We start from the raw sequence: 13,030 nt of genomic DNA, 5'->3' as shown, positions 1-13,030 counted from the left end.
ACCCTCACGGATGCATAGATTTTATCCAGGCATCCTAACTTTCTTCCAAATACACAAATACTCAAAGTGTTGGCCAAACATCTTGAGCAGCGCCCTCCTGAAAAAAGTCTTGGAGAATCAGTGGAGCTATTTGGGATAAAGAATTGTATGTCCATAATTGTTTCATTATTCCTGTATTTGTCATTACAATTTAAAACAAATTATTTTTTATAAACCTCCAATGTACCATCACAACTCATATCACCAAACACAGCAATCATGTTTCAAGACCACCAAACATGGACATTTACATTTTCTCTACATGTGTGTTGCATTACACATACCAGCACCTGCAGGCGAGGACAGTGCAGGGACAGCTGGATGAGTGTAGCATCAGTTATCTAAGAAATAAAGAACACGTAAGTCTCTACTCACCAGCAACACACACCTCAGCAACTTAATATACAAAAATACACCTTGGCCACTCAAAACACACCAATACTGACGGTTTTATAGCTCCCAAAAAAGAAGTGTAACATGCATACAATATTAAGACACGTAAAAACAATGGCATATGCGATAAATAATTCTAGTCTTACCTGTCAGTTCACAAGTCTATAAAGTATGAATGAGCGAGCCTAATTTTGTGCTTTTCGAATAAAGGAAGAATATTTTTAATTGAAGATAAACCAGTTAAATTACATGTGAAAATATTTGATGCCTGTAGTTCCCCCGAAGCACAAGACCAAACACTACAAAAATAAAAAAAATAAAAGTGAGAAATTAATGAGAAAGACAAATCTAAAAATGTTATTGAATAAAAAGAAAATAAACTTTGGTAAATACAAGTTCTGGGGAATATTATAGACACATTTGTAGTTGATGTGTAAGTCTTATGATTCCAGATCTGGAATTTTCATCGTAAAAGCTCCAACCACACTCTTAAAGAGTGTATTTCCTCTGCAGTTTGGCTATTGCAATTTCCTGTGACAACGACTGGTTTAGCATTGCCTTTTCCCAAAGGTGCAGCGCATGCATAAAACAAAACCCAGTGCTATTTAAACATTATAGTTACGAATGTGAGGCTCTATTGTTGACAACAAAGTGTCCATAGACAAGAGGAGCTAGAGCATGCACAGTATTACACCAAACAATCAATTGTAACCAAAACAAATGCTTCCCTTCCACTGTTGCAATTATATTAAATGTCATGAAAAAAATAGAAATCTAGACTGCAAATATAAGCATCATCTCGTCTATTGAGTGAGTTGCCAGGTATGGTGCAACAACAGTTAAGGAAAAAAGCCACACCTGGATGCACTCTTCCAAGTCCATCTTCTCCAGGTCATGACAGTTCTACAGGTGAAGACATTTGAAAATACCCCCTTTAATCTCAACATTATTTCAATTGTATGCATGCCAGTCTTGTAATGGCTTTACTTTGACTTTTTATATATATAATAAATAACAACATTCACCTTACCCTGGCAAGCATTTGAAAGCCTGTGTCAGAAAGCTGAGAGCAGCCGGCCACCTCCAGTATCCTATTGGTAATAAACACAACAGTTATTTACTTACCATTAAAAACAAATATAAAAACTATATCTTACACGTTTGGCTACATCTGCAGTATACGCAGATGCAGCTAAAAATGCAAATTAAGTTCACGTAACAAGTATAATTTAAATGGTGTTAAACAGCGCTCTTTGTAAGACAGAATCACTTAAGACATGCCTCATTGGCACAACCACAGCTTAGAATGCACTCAGATCCACTCCTAGTACCCGGATGTCCACCCAATCTCTAAAAACAGCCAGCACAACAACATTGTGCAAAGTGAACAAACGCACCGTAGGTGGTAGCAGTTGTGGCCAAGAGCATTGAGCAAGGCGTCGGTGAGTGCGTTGCAGCCTGACACGGAGAGAGACTGCAGCTTGTGGCAGCCACGGCAAACCGTTATGACACCATCGTCAGTCACACGCTGCACACACAGAGGCAATGCAGTGCGCTTTTAAACAGGGTAATCTACAAGTTTTGTCTCAAAAAATAAATCCATTGTAAAAACAAACCAGACTACATGAAAGGGACTAATGACGGATGATTTGTCTGCCACATCGTGTATTTATAAGAGGAGCGTTTTCTTCTTGTCATTGGAAACATTCTAGTGTTACAGGTTGCTAAGAAATTGTTTGTTCGTTCCTTGCGAGGGTCCCAGTGGCAGCATGTTTATTAACGCAGTCCAGACCTCCCTTTCCCTGGCGACAGACTCTAGCTCTTCCTGGGGAATTCCCAGGCGTTCCCAGGTCAGCCGAGCGACATAGTCCTGCCAGCGTGTCCTGGGCCGGCCCCGGGGTCTTTGCCCAGTGGGACGTGCTCGGTAGGGTTCCAGGCGGAGTCGACCGGGGGGCATCTTTACCAGGTGCCCGAACCACCTCAACTGGCTCCTCTCGATCCGGAGGAGCAGCGGCTCGACTTTTGAGGCTCTCCCGGATTACCGAGCTCCTCACCCAATCACGGAGAGTGAGCCTTGCAACCCTGAGGAGAAACCTCATATCGGGCCCCTTGTACCGGCGATCTCATTATTCGGTCATTACCCAAAGCTCATGACCATAGGTGAGGATGGAAATGTAGATAGACCAGTAAATCGTGACCTTTGTTCAAGAATTCAGCTCCCGCTTCACTATCACGGAATGGTACAGTGCCCGCAACACTGCGGACGCCGTACCGATCCGCCAGCCGATCTCCCGCTGCCACTTACCATCACTCGCGAAAGAGACCCCTGAGGTATTTAGTATCCTCCACTAAGGGCAGCTGTTCCCCCTTCACCTGGAGAGAACAATTCACCATGTCCCGGGAGTGAACAATGACCTCAGATTTCGAGGTGTTGATCCTCATCCCAGCTGCTTCACACTTGGCATCAAATAATTCAAGCGCATGCTGGAGTTCACAGACTCACGAGGCAAAGAGGACGTTTATCTGCAAAAATCAGCGATTCCCCTGTACTGAATACCCTCCATACCTTGGCTGCGCCTTGATATCCTGTCCATGAAAATCACAAACAGGAGTGGAGACAAGGCGCACCCTTGGCGGAGTCCAACACCCACAGTGAACGACTCTGATTTAACGCCAAGCATACGGACACAGCTCTCACTCCGGGAATAGAGGGAACAGAGAGCGCACAAAAGCGGCACCGGTACATCGTACTCTCGCAGCACCCCCCACAAGACATTGCGGGGAACACGGTCATATGCTTTCTCCAAGTGTACAAAGCAGAGGTAGACTGGAAAAGTATACTTCCATGACCCCTCAAATTTCTGAGATGGAAAAGAGCTAGTCCATTGTTCCACGACCATGACGGAATCCACATTGTTCCTCCCGAATCTGAGGCTCGACCACCGGGCGGAGCCTCCTCTCCAGCACTCTGGTATAAGCTTTACCTGGGATGCTGAGGAGTGTGATTCCTCTGTAATTGGAGCACACCCTACGGTGTGCTCCAATTACGACCCCAGTTTGCCTATCCTGAGGTACTATACCTGCTGTCCAAGCAACACTGAAGAGGCGTGTTAACCACAACACTCCTACACTGTCCAGAACTTTCAACAACTCTGAGCGAATCTCATCCACCCCAGCAGCTTTGCCATTACGAAGGCCTTCGACCACCACAGAGACTTCAGCAGCCGTGATGGATCCGACCCCCCCAGCTATTTCCAGGGATGCCTCCTGAGAGGAGGGCATGTCCGCCGGGTTGAAGAGCTCGTCAAAGTGTTCCTTCCACCTCTCGACTATCTCCTTCGTTGATATTAATGTTACGCCACTCTTACTGAACACAGCATGGGCCACGTCCCGTCAAACCCTGCTCAGGTGTCGGATGGTTTGCCAGAACATCTTTGTGGCTGTCCGGTAGTCCCTCTCCATGGCCTCTCCAAACTCCTCCCATGCCTGGGCTTTCGCTTCAGCGACTAATGCAGCTGCTGCCCTCTTGACAAGCCGTTACCTCTCAATCGAGTTGGGAGACCTTTTTCCGAGCATATCTCAGGGGAAGCCTCCTTCTTTAACTTGACAGCTTCCCTCACCACTGAGTCCACCAGCAGGTCCTAGGGTTGCCACCATGACAGGCACCAACTGCCTTCAGGCCACAGCTCTTCGCAACTGCATCCATGATCGAGGTCCTGAACATCGTACACTCGGACTCAATGTCCACGACCTCCCCTGGAATGCAGGAGAAGTTTTCTGTACTGGGTCTTCCGCCAGACATTCCCAAAAAACCAGCACTTCGTTTGGGCCTTCCACATCTATCTGGTCAGTGACCAAAATGTCGGACCCAACTTACCACCAGGTGGTGATCATTTGAACGCTCTGCCCCTCTCTTCACCCGAGTGTACAGAACATAGGGACTTAGGCCTGATGATACAACTATAAAGTCAATCATTGACATTCTGCCCAAGGTGCTCTGGTACCACGTACTCTTCTGAGCATCCTTGTGTTTGAACATGGTGTTTGTTATTGACATTCCGTGACTAGCGCAGAATTCCAATAACGTCTCGGTTTCAGATCAGGGGGGCCATTCCTCCCAATCACGCCTCTCCAGGTATCTCCATCGTTTCCCACGTGAGCATTCAAATTGCACAGTAAGACTATGGAGCCAGTAGGCGGCACTCTTGTCGGGCACTGCACCCACCGCAATTCATGTTACCTACACCACTAAATGTGCATCAAATGCAATATGCAGTTTACATTCTATGTTAGTTAAGATTCTGCTTTTGTAGAATGTGGTTTACAATCAATTAAGACCACAGATTTTTTTTCAAGTGACGTTTGACACTGAACAGTGCAAGAATGATGATGCATTTTTTTTACGAATCGGACTAAGGGCTGATAAAAAATATTTTCCACTCTACGCACACTCCCAAAATGATTTATCCTTCTGGATCAGCCTTAACAAAATAACTTAAAATGTACGTTCAACTTTGTAACTTACCAATAAAGTATTAATATAAAAATTACTTTGTATTGCTCAAAGCATATACTAAAATATTCAGTCACATTCTAAAGCTAATTACAACATCCAACATTACTATTCATCAAAGCAAAACTAAAATTGGGCTGCTTTAGATTCATTGGTCATTCATTTTAATTTGTGCACATTTGACCCAAGATAAATCGAGCCTTTTTAAGCAATGCATAATGTACCATTTGTCCAAAAGGGTATTTAATGGCAGGAAACTATTTTATGCCAAGAGAAGTCCCCTAAAAGAAACAAAATATCATGTGAGGAAATAGGGGATGCATAATTTAGTGGCCAAGGCAGTCTAATTTCACAGACTGTTTAAATTTTTATGTTATTAAAATAAAGGGCATGTCGCCACAGTCGATAATTAAAGATTTTCTAATTAGGTTGTCCAAGTACATGGGGACAATGACTTATTAAGTTACGTCCTCCGAGGAAAGATCAAATAACAAAACATTTACATTGGATAATATGCATATTTTTTCAAGTAAAAAATCACAACTCCCTAAATTAGAAAACAAATAAAATAAGTGACAGCCCAGAAATTAGGACAATGGACTCCTGACTGCAGTGTCATATATATCAATAAGAAACCTACAAATACAAGTAACATTTTTATTTTAAATTATACAAAAAATGGGAAATTCTATAAACCCTTTTTAATCTTAATGATAAAGTATAATTAACAGGTAAAGGCTTGAGTACATTTATTCCAATCTGTGTTAAAGCAATAGCCCAAGACATCGTTGAGGTTACATTCCCCCCACCCCCCCCCCCCCCATAATTTACTGAATATAAAATACTTATTTAAATAACAGACAGAGATAAGTTTGCTGTGTAATAACAGTTACTCTCCCGAACAGTAGTATTTCTCTTTTAATACTTAATAGAGGCTGCCTCAGCCACGCTGAGCTGGGAGGCAGGTCGTCTGTCAGACGTGGGCATGTGACAAGCATGACATATGAAGGCCCAGGGGCGCAGTGCTGGGGAACGTGGGGAGGTGGGAACCTCACCGAACAGTTCTGCAGGTTGAGTGTGACCAGCTCAGGGCAGTACTTGCCTATTTGCTTCAGCGATACATCATTCACCTTTGGAATACACACGACAAAAGCAAACATTGACAGATGATGACAAAGTAGCTTAATGAGCTCACCGCAGCATACTTTACGGTACAGACCTGTGCATTGTAATTAGCCTTTGTGAACAATGTACCTCAAAATTACAATTTACAATTTGGATATATATAGTGCCTGAACGTGTCCACATTTCATTTTGCTGCAGAAAAACAGTGAGCATGTATATTTTACACAGCGGAGCAATCCCTTATTGGAAAAAAAGGAGGGTCTTGAGCCTTGATTTAAACAGAGGCGGGAAGTCAACAGGACCTATTGCTGGTGGAAGGGGGCAACCTCTCACTGACTGAAGACCCACTGGCAGCTCACAAAAAGCCTGTGATGCAGCAGCAGTGTGTGTGGGGGAGAGTGATATGGGATGAGAGAGTGATACAGTGGAGAGTCCATGGATGATTTTGAAGATGATGTGATCTTGAAACTGATCAGGGATTGGATTTGGAGACAGTGGAGGGATTCAAGTTTTGGAGAAATTATCTCATTTAGGGGCAGGGGTGAGATATCTAGCAGCAGAATTTTGGATCATGTTGAGTTTGGAAATGAGGTCTCTTGATGGAACCGTAGAGGAAAGAGTTACAATGGTTGAGTCGGGATACCATGAAGATATGGTTGAGTCAAGAAATGGCAGATGTTGCAAAGATGGAAGGATAAAGTTCTGCAGAGTTGCGATATGTGGGAAGAGAATGAGAGCTCAGGATCAATAACAACTCCATGTTTCACACACTCTCTGTCACTGTAATATCCGTTCAGAAGATGCACGTTAAAAGAAGTGTTTATTGAGAGCAGACTTGTTTTCTGATAAGTACTTATGTTTTTGCAACATTAGCTGGAGAAAGTTAGAACTTATCCAAGATGAAATCAAGTGGAGGATGTGAGAGTGGACAGCGAGGCTACACGCTTAGTCAATGGAGATGTAGAACTGGGTTTCCTCGGTGCAGAAATTATGATTGATGATAAATCTGGTGAGAAATTTTCAAAGAGGAGATATATGAAGAATAGCATGGAACCAAGAATAGCATGGAGCATTGTGGGAGATTTCCATGTATGGAATTATACATTGAAATTTTCAATAGGTAAGAGTGGAACCAGCGGAGTGTGCTGCGTACGCCTACATAGTTATGAAAACACTCAAGGAGGATGGAGTGGTTTATGTTGTCATGAAAACTAGGACAGTGATCAACAGTTTGCAGAGGGGTCATTCACTGCATATAAAAGAGCAGTTTCAGTCAAATGGCCTTAGAATAAACTATATTCATGGGTGATGAAGACCATGGAAACCATACATATGCAATATGCCGTTTCTTATATGTTGCACAACATATAAGATAATACATCGACAATATCCAAAGTATTTTGCAAAAGCAATGGTGCAGACTTTCAATGTTTACCTCAAGTAAGCAAGTAATTGAACTGCTGCAGCAGAAATTTGGCTCACCATGTAGCAGCCTTTGAGCAGAAGCACTTTCATGGAGTGACATTCCCTGGCCAGAGCAGTAATACCGTCCTCTGTCACTTGGTCGCACCATGACACGTTCAAATGCTCCAGCCCTTTGCACCCATCACTGACACAAATATGTATACAAGTGTACATTTTTTTATGGTATTGAATGCTTTACTACAAACAATTAATCTAAAATAAATTTTAACATATTGTCTGAGATATTACTTTATAGGATGATTAGGTTTAGCTGCTAAATAACACAAATATCCCAAGTATAATTGAGACTTAACATACATTATCCAGAAACACTGACACCCACCACATTCTGTCCACTAAAACCTACAAATAGACATGAATATTTGAATGCCCTTTTCTCATACCAATGGACTGCATTGGAAGCCTGTGGGCAATCCCCATGTGTAATGGCCCAAAGGCAACGCGATGGAAGGTCATGGCAACTCAAAGCCACCGCAGGTCCTCCCACGGAGACTGGGCCTGAAGTCTGCAGCTATGCATGTTGGCCATTGCCTGAGAGCCTTGAGTGAGTGGTTAGTGATGGCCGTGCAGGAAGTGAGGTCCAGCTGCTTCAGCTTGGAGCAGAACTTGCCAAGGCTGGCGCACGTGCTGCACACGCAGTCAGTCAGAGTACTCAACAGGCAAGAAATGCATCTTTTCATCACCCCCGAAATAAGTAGCGCAAATGTACGGCTCACAAAATAAACGCTGACAAATTAACAAGTTTCCCCATCATGGGACCTCCTTTGCCAGTACCAAAATATGAGAATAGGTTGTCCCCTTTTTTCTGGCAACAAAACAGCTGTGTTAAGATATTAGAACACCAAACTGAAACCTTTTATAAGGAATCATGTCTGCATTAACCACAATACTTGTGGTCAAAATGCAAACAAAAAACACACTGATAATATATGCATTGTCTTTGAAACATAACTCAAACGGTCGTCTTCACACCTGAAGACGACCGTTTGAGTTATGGTCGAAACGTCGTGAGAATTTTTTTATTGTTATATATATTTTATTATTTTGTTGTTTCTCTTCAACGTGACTTTACCGAAAAAACTAAGAATATCTTAACACCTGTTTGTTGCCAGAAAAAAGGGGAAAACCTATTCTCAAGTTTCCCCATTTTTGAATTTGCATGTTAATCCATACATATGCAATATCTCTCACAAGAACTGAGAATATATGAAAAATCATTTTTACAAATGTTTTCATTGTAATAGAATAAATAATGTACAGCTATTTGTCAATGCAGTTATAGATGTAGTTCTCTCCCCAACATGTCACTCACAGGGATTGTTTGATTATACTTCATCATGCTAGTCAGTGCAGGGGGCACCAAGGACTGGTTCAGTTATAATTCACCACTGATGTTAGCCTTGGCCAGGAATCAAATTCACACCGCCGAGTTCATTGCAGTGCGCAAACCACTCCCATCGGTTTTAATTTCATCAGTAAGATTTCATTTTTAGAGTTTTTACCACAACAGAATGGGTTACTCTCATATCTCAGCATCTTAACGTAAACTTATAGCTACTGATAAACTCTGATAATGTTTTCCTATTCACCTGTCTACCTTCTCTTCTCACACAGGTATGTAACATTGAATACTCTTAAGTGACAAATATTGTTATGGGTACTTCACCTTAAAAATGTTAACCTCATTGCATACATATTTGACACAAGTTTTTTTTACAATTATACAGCTATTATATTTACACATTTTAAATGACTGAGCACCTATCTGTTACATAATGCTTGGCTGAAATTGCTCATGCTACAGTGTACATTGTATTGTGACTAAATTAAAGAGCAGTTGAGATATGCAACTGTGTATTTTCGCTTTTTAGCATATGTTGAATCATTACCAATATGGAAGGTGATTACTATAGCCTGGTGATAGGTAATGGGAATGTGTGTTTTCTTCAGGAAGACCAGTCAACTTACTTGTCTGTAATTTTTGTGCAGCCGTTAAGACTGAGTGTTTCTATATTCCTGCAGTTCTGCGAAAATGTCCTGCAAAAGAGCACGCCAAGAAGTTAAAAATAAACAAAGAACACTTTATACACATAACTCTGTGCAACCGAAGCGGCAGTGGCATCAAGCATCACATTTATGAAATGCAGGCAAGCAGCAGTTTAAGTATGTATGAGAGAATTACCATGGTACAACATTTAAAATGCAGAAATAAATCTGCATTTTACCCTTTTGCAAAATATTACCGTAAAGCCAAAGTTAATAACTTTAAAATTAGTTAATAAATCATTGATGGTTCTAGAAATATGGCGCACCGTACGGAATTCACACGCCATCAATCCAAGATGTAGCGGCAGACATTTTAGGTCAAGAAAATGTAATCTCCACATCATTAATGCAGAATGGACTGAAGCTATATGATGGATGTGACAAAGTTTAACACTTTCAATATTGAATTAGCCTAGGTATCGAATGAAATTAACAGCATCAATCAAGACCTCAACCTCAAAATGCATACAGTGTTTGGGAAGATGGGGAGAAGCAGTAGAAAAACACCCCAGTCAGCAGGATGAACTTTCGTGGTTACAATAAGCACATGAAGCACAATGCAATAAGAAAACATATAGGAACACCGCTGTTGTAAATCAACCAAACAAATGCTCGTATAATGATTCGCGGAGGATTTAGCATAACCTGCCAAGTATCACTGCTCTCAAATTGAATGCAAACTTGAAATGTTCAGTGACACGTTATTTGTTTCAAAGTACTGAACACATTGATGTCCAAAAGAAATAAAATCTGATTTTTGTACATAAGCTTACCATGCCTGTTGGGAAAGACAAATGTGTGGCAAATGTACATACAGTGAGGGAAAAAAGTATTTGATCCCCTGCTGATTTTGTACGTTTGCCCACTGACAAAGAAATTATCAGTTTATAATTTTAATGGTAGGTTTATTTGAACAGTGAGAGACAGAATGACAACAACAAAATCCAGAAAAACGCATGTCAAAAATGTTATAAATTGATTTGCATTTGAATGAGGGAAATAAGTATTTGACCCCCTCTCAATCAGAAAGATTTCTGTCTCCCAGGTCTCTTTTATACAGGTAACGAGCTGAGATTAGGAGCACACTCTTAAAGGGAGTGCTCCTAAGCTCAGCTTGTTACCTGTATAAAAGACACCTGTCCACAGAAGCAATCAATCAGATTCCAAACTCTCCACCATGGCTAAGACCAAAGAGCTCTCCAAGGATGTCAGGGACAAGACTGTAGACCTACACAAGGCTGGAATGGGCTACAAGACCATTGCCAAGCAGCTTGGTGAGAAGGTGACAACAGTTGGTGCGATTATTCGCAAATGGAAGAAACACAAAAGGACTGTCAATCTCCCTCGGCCTGGGGCTCCATGCAAGATCTCACCTCGTGGAGTTTCAATGATCATGAGAACGGTGAGGAATCAGCCCAGAACTACACGGGAGGATCTTGTCAATGATCTCAAGGCAGCTGGGACCATAGTCACCAAGAAAAGAATTGGTAACAAACTACGCCGTGAAAGACTGAAATCCTGCAGCGCCCGCAAGGTCCCCCTGCTCAAGAAAGCACATATACATGCCCGTCTGAAGTTTGCCAATGAACATCTGAATTATTCAGAGGACAACTGGGTGAAAGCGTTGTGGTCAGATGAGACCAAAATGGAGCTCTTTGGCATCAACAACTCGCCGTGTTTGGAGGAGAAGGAATGCTGCCTATGAACTCAAGAACACCATCCCCACCATCTAACATGAAGGTGGAAACATTATGCTTTGGGGGTGTTTTTCTGCTAAGGGGACAGGACAACTTCACCGCATCAAAGGGACGATGGACGGGGCCATGTACCGTCAAATCTTGGGTGAGAACCTCCATCCCTCAGCCAGGGCATTGAAAATGGGTAGTGGATGGGTATTCCAGCATGACAATGACCCAAAACACACGGCCAAGGCAACAAAGGAGTGGCTCAAGAAGAAGCACATTAAGGTCCTGGAGTGGCCTAGCCAGTCTCCAGACCTTAATCCCATAGAAAATCTGTGGAGGGAGCTGAAGGTTCGAGTTGCCAAACGTCAGCCTCGAAACCTTAATGACTTGGAGAAGATCTGCAAAGAGGAGTGGGACAAAATCCCTCCTGAGATGTGTGCAACCTGGTGGCCAACTACAAGAAACGTCTGACCTCTGTGATTGCCAATAAGGGTTTTTCCACTAAGTACTAAGTCATGTTTTGCAGAGGGGTCAAATACTTATTTCCCTCATTAAAATGCAAATAAATTTATAACATTTTTGACATGCTTTTTCTGGATTTTTTTGTTGTTATTCTGCCTCTCACTGTTCAAATAAACCTACAGTGAGGGAAAAAAGTATTTGATCCCCTGCTGATTTTGTACGTTTGGCCACTGACAAAAAAATTATCAGTCTATAATTTTAATCGTAGGTTTATTTGAAGAGTGAGAGACAGAATAACAAAAAAATCCAGAAAAACGCATGTCAAAAATTTTATGAATTGATTTTCATTTTAATGAGGGAAATAAGTATTTGACCCCTCTGCAAAACATGACTTAGTACTTGGTGGCAAAATCCTTGTTGGCAATCACAGAGGTCATACGTTTCTTGTAGTTGGCCACCAGGTTTGCACACATCTCAGGAGGGATTTTGTCCCACTCCTCTTTGCAGATCTTCTCCAAGTCATTAAGGTTTTGAGGCTGACGTTTGGCAACTCGAACCTTCAGCTCCCTCCACAGATTTTCTATGGGATTAAGGTCTGGAGACTGGCTAGGCTACTCTAGGACCTTAATGTGCTTCTTCTTGAGCCACTTCTTTGTTGCCTTGGCCGTGTGTTTTGGGTCATTGTCATGCTGGAATACCCATCCACGACCCATTTTCAATGCCCTGGCTGAGGGAAGGAGGTTCTCATCCAAGATTTGACGGTACATGGCCCCATCCATCGTCCCTTTGATGCGGTGAAGTTGTCCTGTCCCCTTAACAGAAAAACACCCCCAAAGCATAATGTTTCCACCTGCATGTTTGACGGTGGGGATGGTGTTCTTGGGGTCATAGGCAGCATTCCTCCTCCTCCAAACACGGCGAGTTGAGTTGATGCCCAAGAGCTCCATTTTGGTCTCATCTGACCACAACACTTTCACCCAGTTGTCCTCTGAATAATTCAGATGTTCATTGGCAAACTTCAGACGGGCATGTATATGTGCTGTCTTGAGCAGGGGGACCTTGCGGGCGTTGCAGGATTTCAGTCCTTCACGGCGTAGTGTGTTACCAATTGTTTTCTTGGTGACTATGGTCCCAGCTGCCTTGAGATCATTGACAAGATCCTCCCGTGTAGTTCTGGGCTGATTCCTCACCGTTCTCATGATCAGTGCAACTCCACGAGGTGAGATCTTGCATGGGGCCCCAGGCCGAGGGAGATTGACAGTTCTTTTGTGTTTCTTCCATT

General features: G+C 42.4%; 1 protein-coding gene across 4 annotated transcripts in view; it reads right to left on the bottom strand.

Moving 5' to 3' along the window:
* The window catches only part of LOC116946565 (F-box/LRR-repeat protein 20-like), a 38,463-nt gene that overhangs the window by 5,629 nt on the left and 19,804 nt on the right, over positions 1–13,030 (bottom strand). For all 4 annotated transcript variants that reach the window (XM_032961588.2, XM_032961606.2, XM_032961627.2 and 1 more), the window contains 8 exons: positions 9,524–9,592; positions 8,087–8,182; positions 7,553–7,679; positions 6,001–6,075; positions 1,830–1,960; positions 1,463–1,523; positions 1,291–1,335; positions 324–380 (listed from right to left, as the gene is read on the bottom strand). In XM_032961588.2, coding sequence (XP_032817479.1) covers positions 324–380; positions 1,291–1,335; positions 1,463–1,523; positions 1,830–1,960; positions 6,001–6,075; positions 7,553–7,679; positions 8,087–8,182; positions 9,524–9,592 — 661 coding nt within the window. The remainder of the gene's footprint in view (positions 1–323; positions 381–1,290; positions 1,336–1,462; positions 1,524–1,829; positions 1,961–6,000; positions 6,076–7,552; positions 7,680–8,086; positions 8,183–9,523; positions 9,593–13,030) is intronic.

This window comes from Petromyzon marinus, chromosome 2 (genome assembly GCF_048934315.1).
Source record: "Petromyzon marinus isolate PM22_M1 ecotype Great Lakes invasive population chromosome 2, UKy_Petmar_22M1.pri1.0, whole genome shotgun sequence".
In the NCBI taxonomy this organism is placed as follows: Eukaryota; Metazoa; Chordata; class Hyperoartia; order Petromyzontiformes; family Petromyzontidae; genus Petromyzon; species Petromyzon marinus.
The sequence above is the reverse complement of the archived record's forward strand: the minus strand, read 5'-3'. Positions and strand labels throughout refer to the sequence as shown.